Source organism: Nelumbo nucifera, chromosome 3, assembly GCF_055504915.1.
Source record: "Nelumbo nucifera cultivar China Antique chromosome 3, China Antique-T2T, whole genome shotgun sequence".
Classification (NCBI taxonomy): domain Eukaryota; kingdom Viridiplantae; phylum Streptophyta; class Magnoliopsida; order Proteales; family Nelumbonaceae; genus Nelumbo; species Nelumbo nucifera.
Window position 1 is genome coordinate 31739624 of NC_142651.1, and position 22369 is coordinate 31761992.

At 38.2% G+C, this 22369-nt stretch overlaps 1 protein-coding gene across 1 annotated transcript in view; it reads left to right on the plus strand.

The window, feature by feature from the left end:
- The window catches only part of LOC104591254 (uncharacterized), a 59537-nt gene extending 37774 nt beyond the window's left edge, over positions 1-21763 (plus strand). The window contains exons 5-7 of the mRNA XM_010250063.3: positions 13263-13357; positions 15658-15852; positions 20663-21763. Coding sequence (XP_010248365.1) covers positions 13263-13357; positions 15658-15852; positions 20663-21298 — 926 coding nt within the window. The 3' untranslated portion in view covers positions 21299-21763. The remainder of the gene's footprint in view (positions 1-13262; positions 13358-15657; positions 15853-20662) is intronic.
- Positions 21764-22369: the final 606 nt, after the last annotated feature.

Below are 22369 nucleotides of genomic sequence, written 5' to 3' on the forward strand. Positions count from 1 at the left end.
TACTATGTGTAGAACATCAATAATTCGGCTTTCAAGGTTTTCATATTAGTAGGAGTCATTTATGATTTTCATAATAGCTTACCTAGTGATCCATAAACCTCTTAATAATTCTTAGCCCCTTTATTTCCCAAAAGTTGCATATTCTCCCCTGGGCTTCTGAAATTACATTGGTGTTTGATGCCATTCCTTAATAATGTATTCCCCCTCGTTGGATAACGACACAAATGGTTGCAAGAAAAATACTTATTATGTTAAGGCAACACCGACAAACATAACAACAGAAGAGAAACACCAATTCAGAACAGATCATCGAAGTTACATAATTGTATCCCCGAGATTATCCCCAAAAACTATCCCCTAAGTCCTCCTTTTTTACTTAATTAAAGTTTAGCAGTAATCCCAAGACTTCCCCAAAAATTATCCCCTAGGTCCTCCTTATTTACTTAAGTGTCTATTGACTTTGATATGTTTAGTCTGATCATGCTGAACTGAGTTGTGAGCAATATTTATGGTTGCCTTGTTGTCACACTAGAGTCTCATTTGACTATCAACTGTGGCTCTTAGTTTATTGAACAATAATTTCAACCATAACAACTCAAAAATGCCATGAGCCAACATTCTATATTCATCAGGTTATGTGGGTTAATCTTGTCTTTTTCATTATTATTTTGTTATGTGGGAGCACAGTTGTATCATAGATCTTTTGTACTAGATCACCCCTATAACTTTTTTGTATTCTTTATTTGTAAGGACAGAATTGTCCTTTTACATTCAATACCTATCCTGGATCTGGGTAGGTATTAAGGCAACACCTACAAACATAACAACAGAAGAGAAACACCAATTCAGAACAGATCATGGAAGTAGGGGTTGCAAATTGTCTTAGTAGTCAATTTTTCCTGGAAAGATGGCAGGCAAATCTCTTGATGGTGTTCTGATTGTTTTATTTTCTGGGTTCATTATTTGGATCATGCAGCTCTTTTTCTCTATCCTGAATCTGCCTGGTAAGAACTTAAATCTCATTCAAACTGAAGACTTTGTGTTGCTCTCTCATCCCCTTTTATATATTCTTCTCTGATCTTGAATCAGATTTGATTTAGAGGGGTTTTGATCCTCTTTTCAGTGGCGGCAACTATTTTTATAGTTGCCTCTTTTGGTCTGTATTGAAATCTGGTATTTCAGATGGTTTTCTTAAAGTCCGAAGTTGAGATTGGGCGGGACAGTATATTTTTTTTTTAATCAGAAAAGAGAAAATTTTATTATAATAGTTGAAGCTTAAAGTTAATACAAAGAGGAAAGACTGCCAGCCCAAAGTACTACATTCAGTATTACATAGCAGCCCAAAACAAATGCTGTCTCATAACTCCCTTCTTAACAAGGGAATCAACTAAGCCGTTAGCAGTCCTTCTCACCCATTAAATTCAGCAATTATGTCCTTAGCAAAGTCTGGTTCCCCTGACCTTCGTGTGTGGACCCTTCACCCATCTGGTAAGTTTTCAACCAAATCTTGCTTCAAGGCTTTAGTTAGGGAAGAAAAAGTTACTGATCAGTACCCCTACAAGAGAATTTGGTGTGCTCATATCCCTTCCAGGGTCTGTTTTTTTGTGTGGTAGGCCAGCTTAAAGAAAATCAACACTTATGATCTCCTTCAGAAAAAAGAACCATGGAAGGTCTTATCTATCCCATCATGTCTGTTGTTTCTGCCTTAAAGCCGGGGAATCTACCAACCACATCCTGCTTCACTGTGAGGAAACTAGAAAATTTTGGAACTTTTTTCTAACATTATTTGAATACAGTTGGGTTTTCCCAGAAAGCTTAGGACAATGGTCAGGAAGCGGTTTAAGCAAAAGAGGAAAACTTTATGGCAATCCGCTGCACATGCTATTTTTTTGGAGCATTTGGGAAGAGAGAAATAATTGGGTGTTTACCAATAGAACGAAAAACTATGAGGAGCTGATTTCTCTAATCTGTTACAGCTGCTTCGTGTGGATTTCCAGCTCAAATTATTTCAGAGGTGTCACAGTTGATGACCTCCAAAGAAACGCTGTAAATTTTCTTCACTCTAATCACATACACCTCAACACTTCCTGCAGTTTTAGATTTGACGAAGAAGGGGAGACAACTTTGTACTTTGATGGGAGTGCTTTCGGAAACCCAGGTGCAGCGGGTATTGGAGGCGTAATTCGAAGAAGAGATGGTATTATCAGTTGGGCTTTTAGTGGGCCGATTGGGATAGCCTCCTCAACAAAGGCCGAAGTCATGGCAGCTTTAACCGACATCAGGATTGCAAAAGACCTGGGTTTATTAAATCTTACCATTAAAGGAGATTCAGCCAATACCATTAATTGGCTTACTAATCCTGACAGTGGGCCTTGGGCCTTATCTCACTACCTGGCTGAAGCGAGAGACATCCTCTCCTCCTTGAATGCTCACGTGGTCTGGATTCCGAGGGGGCTAAACTCTGAAGCTGACAGTCTAGATAAATCTGGTGCTTACAGGGATTACTTATTTAGTGATAGTTTTCTGCCTATGTAACTATCTTAGTGTCTGATTGCTGTGTACATCTTCTCATGTACCTCTCTTTTTTCGAATAAAGTTAACCTTTTTTCAAAAAAAAAAAAAAAGAAGCTTCGAATCTCCTTCCACCTGTCTGTCAGCTTTCAATGTGTTCACCAATCCAAAGGGTCCTGAACAAAGAGCCATTATTCTGCTTTCAGAATTCCTGATCACACCACCTATTCCAGCCATGCTCGAATTTCCAAAGGAGCTGCCATCAATGTTCAAATTTACTTTGTTGCCTTTTGGAGGTTCCTGATCCAGCCTTATCTTTTTCTTTTTCTCCAGAGGACCGCCACCTCTGACCAAGCTCTAAAGATATCAATAACAGAGAGGACTTGACAGCTTTCCAAGGTTTTTACCCACTGTGCAACCTTTATTTTTTTATCAGAAAAATAAGATTAATTTTATTAATTTGAGAGAACAATGAAAACAGATTGCAGCCAGGAGAAGAGCACGGTCAGTACTGCAAAATAACTTACAAAGCTACCCAGAAAAGATGTTGTTTGTAAACTCCCTGTTTTGCTAATGAGTCAGCCATCCCATTTGCAGTCCTTCTGATCCAAGTGAAAGAGGCGCTGAGCTCCCTTGCTAAACTTTCAATCTCTCACAGGGAATGTCTATAGATCCAGGGAGCATTACTTCTAAAATTAGACCAAAAAATCACCAGTTTTGAGTCCCCTTCAACCTCTGAGTTTTTAAAATCTGCTTGTTTGGCTAGTTTTAATCCCTGAAGACATGCTTTGCTTTCTGAGTTTCTTAACACACCCCCTTATGCCTGTCAAACCCGGGTTCCCTATGAAGCTTCCATCAAAGTTCAGCTTTAATTTGTTTGGGGATGGGGGCTTCCATTCCATCCCCATCTTCTCTTTCTTCTGAGATGAAAAGTCTACTTCTTTCCAAGCCCACATTATGTCAGCCACTGAGAAGCTTTGGAACAGCTCAAGAGTTTTTACCCAATATGCAACTTTTAACTTTATGGTTTACACCAAATCTTCCTTTAGATCTGCACTTTTTGTTGAAGATTCTTGCATTCCTTTCCCCCCAACTTGTCCATATCACACCCGCCCTAACTGATTTCCACATTGTCCTTTCCCTTTTCATCAGCTGCCATAGGAAGTTTGGGTTGAAAAGGCTCACAACATCTTGTGGAGAGCTCCACTTGCAATCAGAAAGAGAGGAGAAAGACTCCCAAACAAAGAGCACATAAGGACAATGGATTAATAAGTGAGGAAGGGATTCATCATTTGCATAACAAAGATAGCACACATGAGGGGAAAGGCAAATATGTGGCCTCCTCTTTTGGACTGTGCAACCTTTATTTTGATATTGTCCAATATCTCCTCCAAAGATCTACTCTTTCCATTGAAGACTCTTTCATTCCTTTCTTCCTAGACCACCCGAACTACTGCTGCCTTGGTAACTCTCCACAAAATCCTCCATCTTTTCTTTGGTTGCCTCAAAAAGTTAGGATCAACGATACCAACCACATATTAGGGGGCCCCACCTGCAACCAAAAGAGAACAAAAAAACTCCCAAATGTAAAGCTTGAAAGCTGAAAGGATAGGGGATTAATAAATGAGGAAGAGTTTCATCACTAGCCCTACATAAAAAGCACATATGAGGAGAAAGGCAAGTATTAGGCTTCTTCTCTGCAACATATCACAAATATTAATCTTTCCAAGGAAAACTTCCCAACAGAAGGCTTGAATTATAGGCGGAATAGGCTTACACCAAATCTCTTTCACTAGGAAGTCTACCCCTATAGAAGTGGGCAAGGTGGGGATTTTGAAAAAAGAAGAGCAAGTGAAGAGACCATTAGAAGAGGCTGACCAAATTCTAGAGTCCTCAAGGTTTTTCATCCAAAAACACACTCTCTAAGAGTCCAAGTAGGTGGATAACAGAATCACATTTAGTCTCTGTTAGTCCCCTTCTGAGGCTTAAATCCCAGTTTAGTCCTCGAGGAGAAAAAGTTCCCATGCTAGAGACAGTTTCTCCATTGAGATTAGAAAGGGAAAAAAGTTCATGAAACTGTGTTTTAAGTGGTGTTTCCCCTAGCCAAAGGTCTTCCCAAAACCGGATTTTATTACCCCTTCCCACATTAAAGCGAATTGAAGAAAGTTGGGGGTATACCTTGTGAATGGCTTTCCAAGGAGAAGCAGGTTGCATGGGTACTAGCTTTGCATCCCAACTATTTTCTTCCACCTCATGAATGCTTTCAATGACCTTGTGCCACAACCTATCTCTTTCAAAAGGAAATCTCTACGACCATTTTCCAAGTAGAGCAGTGCTTCTAAGAGCTAAGTTCCCTAATTCTAAACCACATTTTTTCTTGGGTTTGCAAACTTGTTCCCATTTAACTAAATGATCCTTTTATTCATTTCCTGGTTCCCACAAGAAGTCCCTCATATACTGCCAAGTATATCCTTTTATTCCTTGCAAACTTGTTCCCACGAAAAGTCAATGGAAAGTAAATAGGGAGATTTGTCAAAGTAGCTGTGATTAACGCTATTCTTCCTCCTAGAGAGATATAGTTCCTTTTCCATGAAGCTAACTTTTTTGCAAATCTCTCCACCACTGGCTTCCAAAATCTATTTGACCTTGGGTTTCCTCCAAGTTGTAGACCTAGGTATTCTAAAGGCCAATTTCTAGCCTCACACCCCAACAATTCTGCAAATCTGACTTCTCTTTCCATATTAATCCTTGCTATACCACTTTTCCTCCAGTTGACCCTTAGATTAGAAACCTGCTCAAAGTTATCAATCAAACCCTTCAAGTTCCTTACAACTTCTGGATCATCACCTTCACAAAACAAGATTGTGTCATCAACAAATTGAAGATGGGAGACAACAACCCGGTTCCTACCAACCCTCCAACCTGTAAACTAGCCTTGCAAATCTGCCTTAACAATCATTCTACTTAAGGCCTCTGCAACCAAAGTAAAGAGGAAGGGGGACAGTGGATCTCCCTACCTAATCCCTCTCTTGGCAAGAAAAAAAATCTCTTGCAACTCAATTGATTAGAATTGAATATTGCACATACCTAACACATTCTTTAATCCAAAGCCTCCATCTTGCACCAAAACCAGTTCTAGATAGAACCTATAATAAGAAATTCCAACAACTAAATCATAAGCCTTGTCTGGGTTTAATTTACACTCCAGACCCTTCTCACCACCCCTTCTTTTCTCTGTAACACTCTCATTGGCCACCAAGATTTGGTCAATAATTTGTCTTCCATAAAAGTGCCTTGGAAAGGAGAGATCAGTGAGTGTAAGACCATTTTTAGTCTTTCAGATAGAAAACCTATGAGATAATCTTATAGAGGCTCCCAATCAAACTTATTGACCTATAATCCTTTGAGGTTTTTGACTCCTTTGGCACCAAGGAAACAAAAGTGGCATTGGTCCCACGAGAGATCTCCCCTTTAAGGTGGAATTCCTCAAACACTGCAAGGAGGGTCTTCTTTCAAAATCTTCTAAAACTCTTGGTAGAAAGTAGAAACCCATGGAAAAACCATCCAGCCCAGGGGCTTTAGACCTCCCCATTGAAAAAATTGCTTTGTTAATCTCCTCAATTGTTTTTTTTTTTTTTTTTTTCTAAAATCTGAGATTTCTCTTTTAAGATTCTATCCCAAACCAAATCTAGAAGAACTGAGTTTTTCTCCCTTGAGGCTGAAAGCAATTTCTCGAAATGATTCACAAAAATCGTAATGAACTCCTATTCCTCTCTAATTTCTTGACCCTCCATCTTTACACTAGAAATAGTGTTTTTCCTTCTTCGATTTGCAAGTGAGTGAAAAATTTTTAGAGTTACCATCCCCTTCTAGATAATTTCTTCTTTCCTTAAGATATCTTCCAGATTTAATTTCAGAACCCTTCTTTTCTCTCTACCCTCCTCTGTCAACAAACCTTGAGCTTCTTTTGTATCCAAGACTTCAATCCTTTTATTCCTCTCTACCCTCTACATTCATCCCTTATTCCTCATCAATGGCATTTTGAAGTAATTAGTTCCTATAATGGGGTCACTCACGGAATTGGAGAGTGAGTCGTGTCAACTTAGTAAACATCATAGAGCGTCTTTTGTTCTATGGGGCGATAATAGAATTTCAAGTCCTTTTGCTCTTCTTGATTCTAATGTTTGGGGTCTTAGTTGTATTTCATCTTATAATGGGTTTTAAGTATTTTGTGACTTTCATTAATGATTACTCAAGGATGACATGGTTTTATTTAATGAAATATCTTCAAATTTATTCTCTATTTTACTTTCGTTTTTATGTTAAGATTTAAAATCAGTTTGGTATTTCTATTATAGAGTTTCGTTCTGATAATACAAAGCAATATTTTCACAGTAGCTTTCGATCCTATTTTGATTTTCATGGGATTATTCATCAGTATTCCTGTTCATACACCACAACAAAATGGTGGGGCAGAATGGAAAATCAGCACCTTCTTGATACTACTTGAGTTCTATTGATCCATATGTAGGTTCTTAAAATTTATTAGTGTGATGCTATTCTTACATCATGTTTTTTAGTAAACTGCATGCCATCCTCAACTCTTGGTGGGAAGTCTCCCTTTTCTCTCTTATTTCCTTTCCCTTCTCCTTTTCTTCCTCCTCCTTGTATCTTTGGTTGTGTTTGTTTTGTGCATACGTTTGGGTACAGGGCTGGATAAGCTTGATTCCAGGGCTGTTAAATGCATTTTATTTGGCTACTCCTGTGCCCAAAAAGATTACAAGTGTTATGGCCCTACACTTCAAAAGTAATTTATTTTCCCTAATGTTGCTTTCTTTGAGTCTTTACTCTTTTCTCTTAAAAAGAATCATCTTCTTCAATTCCTCTTCTACATTTGAGTCTTCAACTGTTTCTTTTCTTACCCCACCAATTCACAGAGTGTACTTTAGGTGAGAATGAGATCCAACTACTATTGCGCCATCATCACCACCCTATATCCTCTTATGTTTCCTTTACTCATTTTCCTTCTAATTGGAAGAAGGCGATAGACAAAAAATTCCATTCTCTTCAATCCAGTCATACTTGGGATCTTACCTCTTTATCCCCTTAGAAGCAAGTAGTTGTTGGTTGCCAATGGGTATGTATAATTAAACATTGACAAGATGGTAGTGTTGAGAGATATATAAGGGTTGTACACAAAGTTATGGTGTTGATTACTCTAAGACATATTTGGTTGCCATAGTGTAGGTTTTATTTCCTTGGTTGCACACTTCAATTGGCCCTTGTTCCAGCTTGATGTTAAAAATGCCTTTCTTCATGGTGAACTTCATGAAGAAGTCTATATGGAGCAACCTCCTAGGTATGTTGCTCAAGGGGAGGTAGGAAATATGTAGAATAAGGAAATTTATGGGTAAAAACAATCTCCATGAGCTTGGTTTTGTTAGTTTAGTAGTACGGTGTGGGAGTTTGGTTTACGTCAATGTAGTGTTGACCATTTTGTTTTCAATAGAGATGCTTCTTCAAGGAATATCGTTTTGGCAGTTTATGTTGATGATATAGTCATACTTCTTCAAGGAATATTGTTTTGGCAGTTTATGTTGATGATATAGTCATTATAAGGAGTGATGTACAAAGAGGAAGGAATTGGTGAGCTGAAATAGTTTCTGCAGCAACCATTCCAAATTTTTGGGACACTTGAAGTATTTCTTGGGAATTGGAGCATTTACAATCACAACAAGAAAATGTTCTTGATTTGTTGGATGAAATAGAGTTGCTAGGAGATAAGGAAGTTCAAACTCCTATGAACCTTATTGATAAGATGGCCAATAGTGAGGAGCTATTAACCGAGGGATATAGGAGACTGGTTGAGAAACTTATTTACCTAGGGTGATATCCTTTAGCATGGGTATATTGAGTCAGTTAATGCAGAACCTTAGGTCTAATCATTAGGAAAGTGTTATTAGGGTGTTGTGTTACTTAAAAGGTGCTCCAGGCCATGGTTTGTTAAGAGTCTTGTTTCCAAAGTTGTTTGGAAAAGTGTATTTTGAAAGTCTTTTGTGATGTGTGTCAAATGTCTAAACAAACAAAGTTTTAGTAATGAAGTCAAGGCTCTTTTTTATTTAATTCATTTAGATGTTTGGGGTTCTTCACCCACTACTTCCATGGGTGGCTATCGGTATTTCATTAGTTTTATTGATCATTTTACAAGATGCACTTGGATTTACCTGATGAAAGAACAAGAGGAAGTACCTAGAATCCATAGTTTTCAAGGTGCCAAGGCGAGGCTAGGTGACAGGGGGGCGCCTTGTCACCTAGTCGCCTAGGCGATGGATTTTTTGTAAGTAAAACCATATATCCTAGGGTAGTTCCCTAGGTTCCATAACCATCTTTCCTTAATAATTATTCATAATTTTCATAAGATAAGTATAAATTTCATGTTTAAGTCTATAAAATCAACATTTTATGAGAAGAGAAAGAACAAAGGAAAGAAAATTCAAAAACTATAGGGGCTGAACTCCTACTTTTGTTATAGGAAAGAAGAAGAAGAAGAAGAAGAAAATGTGTTGATTAGACAAAATTTTAAGTTCTTCCCTTGCTTATTGGTTCAGGTTTTGAAATTTTTGACGGTTCAATCAAGGATCGAAATTTCGATACGATACACCCCGTATCAGGTGTATTGTATTGTATCTTTGGGGTCCCGATACCTATTCACAGGTGTTTTCGGGGACTCATTTTTTAAATAATATATATATTTAAAAATGAAATTGCAAACCAAATAAATAAAAAAATAGGGGGAGTATCGTTATAAGTACTGATACACCTCTGCCAATACACAGGTGTATCGAAACTTTGAACCATGGGTTCAATACAACAGTTAGCAATGTTTGCGTTGATTAAACCCTAACAAAATAAGAAAATAATAAAAAGAAATTAGTATATAAACACATAAAATGAATATTCTAGTTTAATAATGTCTATTTTATAACTATAATGTCAAAAAATAAAAAATATAAAAGTATTTTATAACCCAGTGCACAAAACTGCTTGGCGATTGGGTGAGGCGAGCCTCCAAGGGAACCTTATCGCCTAGGCGCCCGCCTTGACAACTATGCTAGAATCACTATGGTTTTCTACAAGATGATTGAGACAGAGTTTGGAAAGAAGATTAAACAGTTCCGTCTAGATAATGCGGTTGAATATTTCAAGAGTTCTCTAAATGTGTTCTTTGAAGATGAAGGGACCTTATATCAATCGTCTTGTACTTACATACCACAACAGAATAGAGTTGTAGAAAGGAAGAATAGACATTTACTTGAGACCACTTGTGCTCTATTGTTTTAAAGCAAGGTCCCAAAGAAGCTTTGGTCTCATGCAGTTTCCGTGGCTTCTTATCTCATCATCGAATGCCATCCAGGATTTTGGGGATGAAAACTCCTTTCTCTATTCTCTATCCAAAGCAACTTGTGTTATCTTTGCCTCCTAAGGTCTTTGGTTGTGTGTGTTTCATGTTTCAAAGTTGGATTCTAAGCCATGAGGTGTTCTTGGGTTATTCTCCTACACAACAAGGATATAAATGTCTTGATCAAGCTACTAGAAGGAAGTTCATCACCAAAGATGTCAACTTTTGTGAGTCATAGTCTTTCATTGAACCTCCTTGGAATCCTCTTTAGGGAGTGAGTAGTGGAGTGGAAGAGACTTCCTCTAAGGCTAAGCGAAAACCTATTCATTCATGCACTCTTCATCCTATAAATAAATTTGTTTCATATTGCCATTTGTCTCATGCCTATAACTCTTTTGTCTTTGCCTTGTCCTTTGTTGTTACTCCTTCTAGGTACTTAAAGACTATTGTTGATCCCAAATGGATGGAAACTATGGATGAGGAAATGAAAGCCTTGTTAAAGGCAAACACTTGGGAGATAGTGTATCTACCAGTTGGGAAGAGCATTGCGGGGTGCAAGTAGGGGTGGCCACGAGTTGAGCTTTTCACAAGCTATTTGAACTCGGCTCAGCTTGAAGCTTGGTTTTCCAATTTACAAGCTCGTTTGCTAATCGAGCCGAGCTCGAGCCTAATAAAGCTTGGCTCGCCAACCTAATCAAGCTTCTACATATAAAATAATAAATATAAAAATATTATACATATAAAAAATAATATATATATAAAATATTTTTATTTTTATATACAATAATAATAACTAATTATTATAATTCTTAATTTTAAATATCAAATAAAAAATGTTTTCTTTTATATGTAACTTTTTATTTTTATAAAACATTTGGCTCACAGTCGAGCTCGAGCCAAGTTGAGCTTGAGCTTATGAGCTTTTGACTTGAGCTGAACTCAAGCTCAAGTCTCTAGCTCGAACTGAGCTTGAGCCTCATGCTTCTTGGCAAGCTGAGCTCGAATAGCTAGCTATTCGGCTCGACTCGACTCGAATCCACCCCTAGGTGCAAGTGGGTGTATACAATCAAACACAATGCTGATGGTCCTATCGAGAGGTATAAAGCTACATTAGTTGAAAAGGGATTCACCAAAAAGAAGGTATTGATTATAAGAAGACCTTTGCTTTAGTTGACTATATAGGTTTTACTCTCTTGCAGCTAAATGGAGATCTACAAGAAGTCTACATGAATCCTCCTTCAGGGTATGACATGAGAGGAAACATGTGCAAATTAAGGAGGATCTTATATGGCCTCAAACAATCTCTAAGGGTTTGGTTCGAAAGATTATTATTATTATTTTTTTTGAAAAGTAAAGAGCAAAATTCATTAAAATAAAAAGAATTACAAAGGAAGGTGATAAGAACTCACCCAAGAGAAGGAAAGGCTATTTGGACACTTCTTACACTAGACAATAGCCACCAAAAGACTCTAGAAAGAGAATAACAAAACTAACTCCTTTGGCATCAAATCCTAGACTGGAAACAACAAGGACAACTACAAACGAACAAAGAAAAAAGCATAAAGGAGAATCTAATCTTCCCCATCACCTACTACTACCTCTTGGTTGTTGCCATCTCCATCCCATCTCCCTCCTCCAATTACCCTTTTTCTTGATCTTTCTTCCTTCTTCCTCTCAAACTCTTCAAAGGCTTTTAAAGTGAATTCCTCACCTCCCTAGAAGAGCAAACCCAAGCTTTTGCCAATTCCTACATCCCTTCTAGCCGCAGTCTTGATAGAACAAAGTGTGATCATCCTTGATTGTTTATGTTGATGATATGGTTGGTGGTTATTGGAAATGATTCGGATGAGATTCAAAAGTTGAAAGACTTCTTAGCCTAAAAAATTGAAATCAAGGATTTGGGACCTCTAAAATACTTCTTGGGAATAGAGGTGGCCCGATCTAGTGAGGGAATCTGCAACTGCCAAGTGAAAAATGCATTGGACATTTTCAAAAAAAAAATGCATTGGACCGTTTAAAGGAGACAGGGAAGTTAGGAACCAGACTAGCAGATATTCCCATAAAGGCATAGAGATAGAGTAGAATCATGGGTTGCAGGAAGATGATGGGGAACTGTATCTTGACAAAGAGAGATATCGGAGATTAGTTGGTAAACTACTTTATTTATCTCTCACTAAACCTGACATTCAATATGCAGTTCATGTGGTTAGCCAATTTATACATGCTCCACGAGTTCCACCTATGAAGGTAGTGGAAAGGATCTTGAGATACTTCAAGACAGCTCCGGGAAGGGATTACTGTTTAAGAAACATGACAGAATAGAGGTGGAAGATTATGTTGATGTTGATGCTGATTGGGCAGGTTCTCTTGGAGATAGGAGGTCTACATTTAGATATTGTACCTTTCTTGGTGGTCATCTTGTTATTTGGAGGAGTGAGAAACAGACTGTTGTAGCATGATCAAGTGTTGAGGCTGAATGTAGGGCTATGGCTCATGGAGTTGTTGAATTACTTTGGCTTCAGATTCTTCTAAAAGAGTTGAGGATAGATGTGACTGGTCCTCTAAGCTGTATTGATAATCAAGTTGCCATCAACATTCCCAACAATAGAACAAAACATATTGAGGTTGACACACTTTGTGCGAGAAACAAATGTTTCTGGGGACCTTTGTATCCCTTATATGCCATCTACAAGACAACTGGCTGATATTTTTACCAAGGGGATCACCAAGGCAAGATTTATGTAGCTGTTATTGGAAGCTGGGTATAAAAGCTATCTATGCTCAGCTTGAGGGGCACTGTTGTGAGACCTAGCATTTTGGGCTTGGGATTTTATTGGTTATGTTATGTGGTCCCCTTTTTATGCTTCTTTCTTAGGATTAGTGGGCCTGGGGCTCTATTGTACTAATATGTTCTTTTCTGCCTACTAATCAGGGGCAGATTTTGTAATTGTACTCCATCTCTTAAAACTCTTTCATAAATAATAAGATCAGGATAGAGGTGTTGTCACTAGATTTCTTTCAACCTTCTTCTCTCTTTTCTTCTCTAATGTGAAAGCTAACACTTTCACTTTTGTATGCTAAAACAAGGTGATCATTTTACACCTTTTCTTTTTTACATTTTATTAATTATTCCGTGAATTTTATTTTATGCAGGTTCCACCTTATAAAATAATATTGTTTTAACAAAATGTGCTCGCTACCCCATAATTATTTTAAATTTTTATTAACTATAGTATTTCTCATTGTCCATTTAGGCCACAATTTAACTACATTTATATAGTCCCAAGTTAATTTAATTGATGTTACATGATGTTTATGCTATGTTTTGAGGTTAAGATGTCATCTGTGGCAGATGGGTTGAGGAACTCAAAGAGCACAAGTTGGACATCAAATTACAAATCAAGGTGGAAATCAATATTAAAATCCATTGCCAACCAAGTCTCTCAGGTTTGTGAACATTTTTTGCATTTAAGCATCTAACCCTATGCATTTTCTAAAGATTTTTTTAACACCCTTCAAAAGAAATTAAATCCTAATGTAGGTGGAAAAGAATTACATAGACATTTATATAACATATATCCAACAATAAGAAAATAAGAGTTCCAGCACCACTATTTTTCCATATTTAAAATGTAAGAAACTAAAAAGTGGGGATGGCTTTAATACAGTAATGCCTACTTCTGGTTGGATGAATAGTATGGTCAAGACTTTTGAAATCCACCCTCCCCAACTTATTTGCAGTTTCTGATAACAAGGAGAGTCATGTGGTCAAGCACTTTGAAGTTGTATGCAACAGTATGGTTTGCTCAGTTCAAAAGGAATTTGTAATGAATGGGGAATTAAGTTGTGGCATTCCTGGAGTTACTTCAAAGGCACTGCCCAAAGTCCTAGCATGGATGACCATAGGTTATGGAGATGGGAGAAGAGTGGAAATTTCAAGGTTGAGTCTTGTGCCAGGAGAAGACTAAACTTGAAAAGCAATTGTTCCCTGTCAAAACCTACAATACTTAGATTATGTATAACATGGGAAATTCTGACATGACTCTATTTCCTAAAACTATGGACGAAAAAATGGGTACGGGTATCTCATTTAACTAGAATATGTGTACATCTTTTGCACGTAGCAATTTCAGATGCTGAAGATGATAATAGTTCCGGTGCCCTTATCAAAACCCATGTGACAAAAACAAGTAATGGAAGCATGGTATAGTGGTGGATTTTGCCTCTTGACCTATAGACCGAGCTTTAAATCTTCCTACTTATATACGCTTGTTGCAAAAAAAAATAAAAACTGTTGACTTGGTTAATAACCTGATGACCTGATTGAGTCATTTTTTTCCCGGAAGGTAAGTTCCATGCTTATCAGCTTATGTTTTGAAGTCTTCGAGGGTTCAAGGCAGTATACATGTTGATTGAACCCTAACAAATAAGAAAAATAACAAAATGAATCTCGTATTTTATCTCAAACTGAACAATTTAGTTTAGTAATGTCTATTTTATTATTATAATCACAAAAATTTAAGAATATAAAAGTATCCAAGAGCATTGTGTAAAAATATTTAGAAACTAAGCAAGGCAACCCTCCATGAGCACCTTATCATCTAGGTGTTGCCTTGACAACTATGGAAAGCATAATGAAAAACTATTTTCTCCAAATACCAAATTGATGCAGTAGGACAGCAGTGAGATTAACGGAACTTACAAATTTAAAAAAGGAAAATAGAGAATAAAAAAACCATGTCAGTTTTATTATGTGCTTCCATCCAGCTTCATTTTTGCATTTTACTCTGTTCAAGAAAGACAACATTGGGTGATGATTGTTTAGTCTGATGAAGCAATGTGAACAATTCTCCAGAAGAGGGGTATATCTAAGTGTTTTCAACCCATTGTTGACTTGGCCAGTTGAACCATTGAACCTGTCATAGGGTCGTGATTCTAGTTTGGGTTAACCCTAAACCCACTACTACCTTAAAAACTGTTGACATGGTCAGAAACCCGCTGACCCAATTTATTGAACCATTGACCTGCTTAACCCAGTCAATGGGTCATAGGTTACAAATTACAATATATGTTTTTTTTTCAAGTTTAAAATTTTTTAATAAAACTTATATCTATGTATGTGGGGCATATATGAAATTATGTATTTATGAATATATTAGTTTCTGCATTATATAATTATATACATATAGGTGGTGTTATCAAAAATTAAACCTAATATATGCAAACTTCTGGAGACCATAACTTTGCGCTTGGTGTTTCTTTTTTTTTTTTGATTTTGGATAATTTTTTGCGATCTATGTGAAGCAAGGCACCAAAGATGCCTTGACTCAGTATTTTTTTCCAAAAAATGCCTTTTTTGACCTCAAATATCAATTGTTAGCTTCCTTAATTTATAAAAAATTAAAACTAAAATAAAAATTTAAACTGGCTGGTTGAACTGCTGACCCGCCAACTAGAGGGAAAATCAGGTCAGCCTCTGGGTCAGTTTTAAAACACTGTATAACTAAATATGTAGGGCAAGAGAACCAAATATAGAAAAATCAGAGAACATGAAACAAACTCTAGGCATTCTATTACTATTACCTGTTCATTTTCATCGATGGCAGGTACAATTAACATTACAATTAGTATTATGAAAGTATTGTGAAAGTTGAAAGTATTCTCTCTCTTACCAAAAAGAAAATGAAATCCCCCCAAGAATAAAAACACAGTACACACTAAACTATGTCCTTTTTTCCTATTTGAAGGTGCCTCTTTCTTTGGCAATAAGGGTTGCATCAGTTCGAGGAACAGTGCGATTGTTTATAAAGCCACCCCCTTCTGATCAGTTGTGGTTTGGGTTTACATCAATGCCTGACATAGATTTCAACCTTGATTCTTCTGTTGGCGACCACAAGATTACCAGTGGACATGTTGCATTGCTCTTGGGCAATCGGTTTAAGGTCAGAAATTGAACTCATGTGATACACTTCTCTGATAAGTTATCATTTATTTACTTATGCAAGAACACTAAAGCCACGCATATGACCAGTTCAATCATGCCTTGCATCTCAACTAGTTGATAGGACCTACCATTAAAGAGGACTCAACTAGGAGAATTTTGGATAAAAAATTTACCTCTTCCGTTCATGGCAACCAACCATCTTGTTTCTGTATTTGGCCTTGTAATACTATCTTTAAGGTTCTTTTTTTTTATACTTCTACGATGTGAGCTACAACCAGCAAATGCACACACTGAAAAGGAGGAAAAATCTGGAAGATGGGTTATTTTCCAAAGATCTTACAGGATGAATTGGGATTAAGCAGTGTGTTGAAATAATTTAGTTGTTGGTATTAGGGTCTGTTTGGCTAGTTAAAGTGTTTTTTATTTCTATTTTTTCACTTCTGTTATGTCTGTTATTGTACTCACTTATAGCAAGGGCACAAGGGTCTTTTCCCTTCTTATTTCTGCCGCCCTATATATATTATAATAAAAGCTGGCGCCGCTAGCACTGTTACATTGCAAATTCCTTCTCTTCTCTTCTCTTCTCTTCTCTTTTCTTCTCTTCTCTTCTCCCTTCTCTCTTCTTCTTCTCTTCTCTTCTCTTCCTCTTATTTCTGGCGGGCCATACTGTCAAGATGGTATCAGAGCAGGAATACTGACTGAGAGAGCAGATCGAACAAGCTTCACTAAGAGAACAGATCAAACAGACTTGCTGAATCTGGGCGGAACAGAGATCTGAGTCTGGACTGAGGAAAACAACTCTACAACTGGTACAGTTCTTCCGTTTTCTCTTCTTTACCCTCCTTGGTTGTGTACCAAGTAAAAAACCAAATGAACATGGGCTGCTGAATGCTGTCGGATCTTTATACCTCTGTTATCTTTGGATCGTGTGATCCTGTTTATGTGTTAAGACGACTGTAGGTCAAGGATGACCTGTCATCTCAATAGTTTGACTTGATTATAAGTGATAAGGATCTCTCTTGCTGATTAATGGTTTTAGACATTCTGGAAGGCTGGTAGGTTGGGACTATTAAAACCGTATAGGTCTGAAATCTGCCGAATATTGTTTCTGTTTTGTCCTGAAATTGGTACTGTTTGTGCTCAGCCTATTTTCAAACCCAAATGTGTGGGTGTGGACTGAGTGGAGCATTTTTTTGTGGAGTAAGGAGGGGTCCTAAGTCCGGTGTTTGGGACTTATTACCTGTTTTGACCATGTCGTCTGAGAATTCTGCTATTTCAGAGATTTCAAGGAGCCACAATGGAGTGAGTGGGGGAATGGATATGAGTTTTCCCATGGCTGTTATTCCCTTTGATGGTCTGAACTACCTTGAGTGGTCTAGGGGAATAAAACTCTACATCATTGCTAGGGGGAAAATAGGATACATCAATGGGAGAGTGAAGGAACCAAAGTACGGAAGTGTTGAATATGATAGGTGGAACCAAGAGAATAGTATGGTGATGTCTTGGCTCTTGGTTTCCATGCTGCCACAAGTAAGGAAGACTTTTATGTGGGTTGAAACTGCTTGTGAGATATGGGAACAAGCGAAGTCCACCTATTCAGAGCAGAGACACTATGCCAAGATATATCAACTGCAAGCTGAATCCTCTACTTGCAAGCAGGGGGAGAGGAGTCTCTTGATGTACTATTCTGATTTGACATCGATATGGAAAGAGCTTGATCACTATCAGAATGTGAACTGGAAGTGTGATGAAGATGCAAAGGCATATAAGTCACTTGTATCTCAGCAACGAGTCTTTGCCTTCCTCCTAGGGCTGAATCCTTCGTATGAGTCCATCAGGGTACAGATCTTGGGTAGTAAAGACATACCGTCAATTCAGGAGGTGTATTCCTTGGTGCAGTCAGAAGAGAGTAGAAGAAGTGTGATGAATGGTGTAGAAGGGGAGTCAGTTGCCCTAGCTATCCGGGGAAATACAGATATGTTGGAGGTGGTTTTAAAAAGGGTGACTCTCAGAAAAAAAACAGATGATAAGAGCAAACTTTGGTGCACTCACTGCCAGAAGACACGACACACGAGAGATGCATGTTGGGATCTCCATGGAAAACCTAAGTGGGCACAAGATTTGGGTAAGAAGTCAACACCTAATCAGGGCAAGAAACTAGACCAGCAGAATCAGAAAAAGTATAACTCAGCTAATATGGCGTCGACAGAGACTAGTCCTTTGGTAACTCATGAGAGGCATCCCAGTTCTGACCCTAAGGAAGATATTATCAACTCCTTTCGTGAACATTTGGAATTGTATTGTAGGACTCTCCGCCAGATGGATTCTGGTCCTACTCCCTCTACCTCGTTTGCGTCTACATCATGTAATGTTGCCACTGCCTTCCATGTGTCATCTCATACCACTGATTCTCCTTGGATTATTGACTCCGGAGCCTCAAACCACATGACCGGTAAGTCAAATTTGTTTCAGACATATAATCTTCTCTCTGGGAGAGATAAGGTAAGACTAGCTTATGGTTCTTTTTCTACCATAGCTGGCCGAGGTACCATCGCTGGCCGAGGTACCATACCTCTCCCACTTGGCCTTACCCTTCCTAATGTACTGCATGTTTCGAAATTACCTATTGATTTGCTTTCCATTAGTAGTATAACTCACTTCTTGAACTGCTCAGTCACTTTTTTCCCGTCTTCATGTGTGTTTTAGGATTTGGCCTCGAAGAAGACGTTTGGTAGAGGAAGCATGGTGGATGGTCTCTATGTGTTGGAGAATAAAGCTAGTCTTGTGGCTACGGAGTCCATGAGTCCATCAAGTGAGAGTCAAGCCTATTTATGGCATAGTCGTCTAGGTCATCTGTCTTTTGAGTCATTAAAAGTTATGTTTCCAAAGTTGTTTGAGTCCTTGTCAGTGAGTCAGTTACAGTGTCAGACATGTCAATTGAGTAAGCATTGTAAAAGTTCTTTACCTTTGCGAAATAAAAGATCTGAATTTCCATTTCATATTGTTTATTCTGATGTTTGGGGCCCTGTTACTCTACCTATTGAGGCTAGGCTGGCTATAAGTACTTCATTGCCTTGATTGATGATTATTCTAGATACACCTGGGTTTACCCTATGCGATCTCGAGATGAAGTGCCAAAAATTGTGAAAGATTTTCAACGCATGGTGTTCACTCAGTTCCAAACAGAAATCCATATCTTCCAGTTGGACAATGCGAAGGAATACTTCCATAGTGATTTTACGGAGTTTTTTGCTTTGAGTGGGTCACTTCAGCGAAGCTCTTGTGCCAGGACACCCCAACAAAACGGTTTGGTTGAACGGAAGAACCGCCACCTTCTCGAAGTAGCTCGTGGCTTATTAATTCATTTGAATGTGCCAAAACATTTTTGGATGGATGCAGTCTTGTGTGCTACATGTATCATCAATCGCATGCCCTCTCGGCTACTAGAGTATAAGGCCCCACATCAGCTTTTGTTTCCTACAGCTCCGTTGTCCACCATTCCGATGCGTGTTTTTGGGTGTCGTTGCTTTGTCCATAACCTGTCCCCTACTCGAGGTAAGCTCGATCCCCGGGCTATTCCTTGTGTTTTTCTTGGTTACCCTTTATCTCAAAAGGGGTATCGCTGTTATGATCCTACCTCTCGCAAGTACTATGTCTCCATTGATGTCTCCTTCTTTGAGAATCAACCTTTTTTCTCGGTTTCTCCTCAGGGGGAGAATAGGGTTGAGGAGAAACAGGCAAACTCAAACTCAACTACCTCCTTTACCCGATCCTCCTCCATTCCGGGTTTTTCATCGTCGCCATAAAAGTCAGCAGAGTTCAAGAGCCGTGGAACCTGACACTATGCAACCAATATCATCGGATTCACCCGAGGCAGATCCGTCTCATTAGCCAGGTACACTTGCTTCTATTGATGTGTTTGTTCCTCTAAATGTTGATTCACCTGTCATCAATGATCTTAATATTCCTATTGCTAAGAGAAAGGGTGTTAGGTCTTGTACTACTAATCATCCTATCTCTAATTTTGTGTCCTATGATCATGTTTCACCTTCATACCGTACATTCCTCTCTTCTGTGGACAGTGTCCCCGTCCCTAAGAATGTGGCAGAAGCTTTGTCTAAACCTGAATGGACAGATGCAATGCAGGAAGAAATTGATGCTTTACACAAAAATGGCACTTGGGAGTTGGTGGGCCTTCCTGAAGGGAAGGAACCAGTGGATTGCAAGTGGGTGTTCACAGTGAAGCACAAGGCTGATGGAACTGTTGAAAGGTACAAGGCTAGGCTGGTAGCAAGAGGCTTTACACAGGTATATGGAGTGGACTATGTAGAGACTTTTGCTCCAGTAGCCAAGATGAACTCTATCAGGATTCTTCTTTCATTGGCAGCAAAATCTTGACTGGGAACTTCACCAATTGGACATCAAAAATGCTTTCTTGAATGGTGACTTGGAAGATGAAGTGTACATGACCCAACCTCCAAGGTTCTGTGCCAAAGGCAGTGAACAAAAGGTGTGCAGGTTAAAAAAATCTTTATATGGGTTGAAACAATCACCTTGGGCTTGGTTGGTTCTGTGCCTCTGTAATCTGCCAATTTCCAGGTTTCACACCCAATCTTGTAGTTGCATAAGAAGAAAGTGGGATTTGCCTCCTTTAAAACCCTCAAATTTTTAGATTACTTGTACAAGATTATTGTTGATCCAAATGTAACCATGTATCATGTGTTTTACTTTCTTAGTACACTGAACCAATATTAAAAAACAATGAATATGTGGAAGCTTTCTGTTTGATACTTGTCTCATTTCTGCAGGCAGCCATCCGAGAAACTTTAGTACTTCCAAATTGTGAAAGTGTGTGCATCCCATGGATGTTAGCAGATAAGAATGACTGGGTTCCCCAAAAAGTTGCTCCATTTATATGGGTTAATCAAGAACCTGTTAGTGAGTCCAGAATTTGTGATGCACCCAGCCAACTTGGGGATGCAAAGATACAACCTGAATCATGTAGGGGAAACAAGCAAAGACCCAGTGATTATCCCGAAGAAAAACATGACAAAGCAGCAACTGATGTATCTGTTCAACAGCCAAACCAGAAGCCCTCAAATGAGTCTGTATCTTCTTCTCCCAGCTTAACTCCATCGAATTCCAGCAATCAATCTGCCGGCAGCCAGTCCTTGCAAGATTTGAGGGCTCCACTTTCAAAGAATGACGAAGCACAAGAAATCTACAACGAGAACGGACCCAATAACCCAGAGTATCTACCAACATCAAGGTCAGTAGCGATAACAGAACAGACCTCGTTTGATGAGGATGTAAAACCTAAGAGAATAGGAAGGAGAGAAAGGATGATGGGTTTGGGAAAGAAAATGGGAGAAAAATTTGAAGAAAAAAGGCGTCATATTGAAGAAAAGGGCAGGCACATTGTTGAGAAGATGCGAGGACCATGATGGTACTTGCACATACTCTCTCCCTACTCCAGCTCCCTCTGCATAGAGTCCAAAATATGAGGAAACCTGCTATTTGACTATTTGTTGTGATTTAAAAGCTCCTTGGGCCAAAAGGTAACAAACAAAACTCATTTGGTCTTTGTAAGATAAAATATTGCACAGGACCCAAGGGTGAATTCCCCCCCCCCCCCCCTTTCCTGATTATCCAGATGCTGTTTGGTTTAGAGATTGTATTCTATCAATTATGTAGGCAAAAAACAACGGAGAAAAAGAAACCATAAGCTAGAAAAAATCATACATTTTCCATAACCACTGTGGGGGGAAATGCACATGACTTGAATGTATATTAGTCGGGACCCATGTGATGTGTGGGCTTTGTTAAGTGAAATTGAAGCAGAGTGGCCTCAATGATATCCTTAATAAAGTGAAGCCAGTACAAGTCAAATAAGTATCACTTTTTGGTTATGTCTATCTTGCCCTGTGAAATTACAAATTAGTTAATTAACAAAGTAATTAATTTTAAATTATAATTAAATTATAAAACTATATATCATAAATTTTGTTGGCCAAAATGAATAAATTGAGGCAAGATGAACAAACAATAGGGGTGAGCATGGGTTGGTTCGGTTTGGTTTCAAGGCAGAACCTAGAATTGATCCCTTCCAGGTTTTTGGAATCAAAACCTACCCAGGGTCCATTCTAGGGTCTACCCATTGAACATGTTCATTTATTACCCCCTCCCAAAAAAATGGAACATGTTCATTAAAAAATTAATTTTCAATAATAATAACAATATAGTTCAAAATTTATAATTATAATTTAAAATTTGTGAACATTCTCTTTTCAATTACTTATTATACACATTCAATTATTAAGTTGAAGAAAAATGATCAAATGGCTTACACATTGTTTGGTTTGAAGGAAAAGGTGTAAACCTATACAAAGCTACCTTGTATAGGTTCCCATACCTTTTTCTTTTGAGGTAAGCACAGCCTTAAGTGACTCAATGAACAAGTAAGACCATGGTCTTTGTAACCACAAGTGCTTAGGTTCAAATATTCATATCCTCAA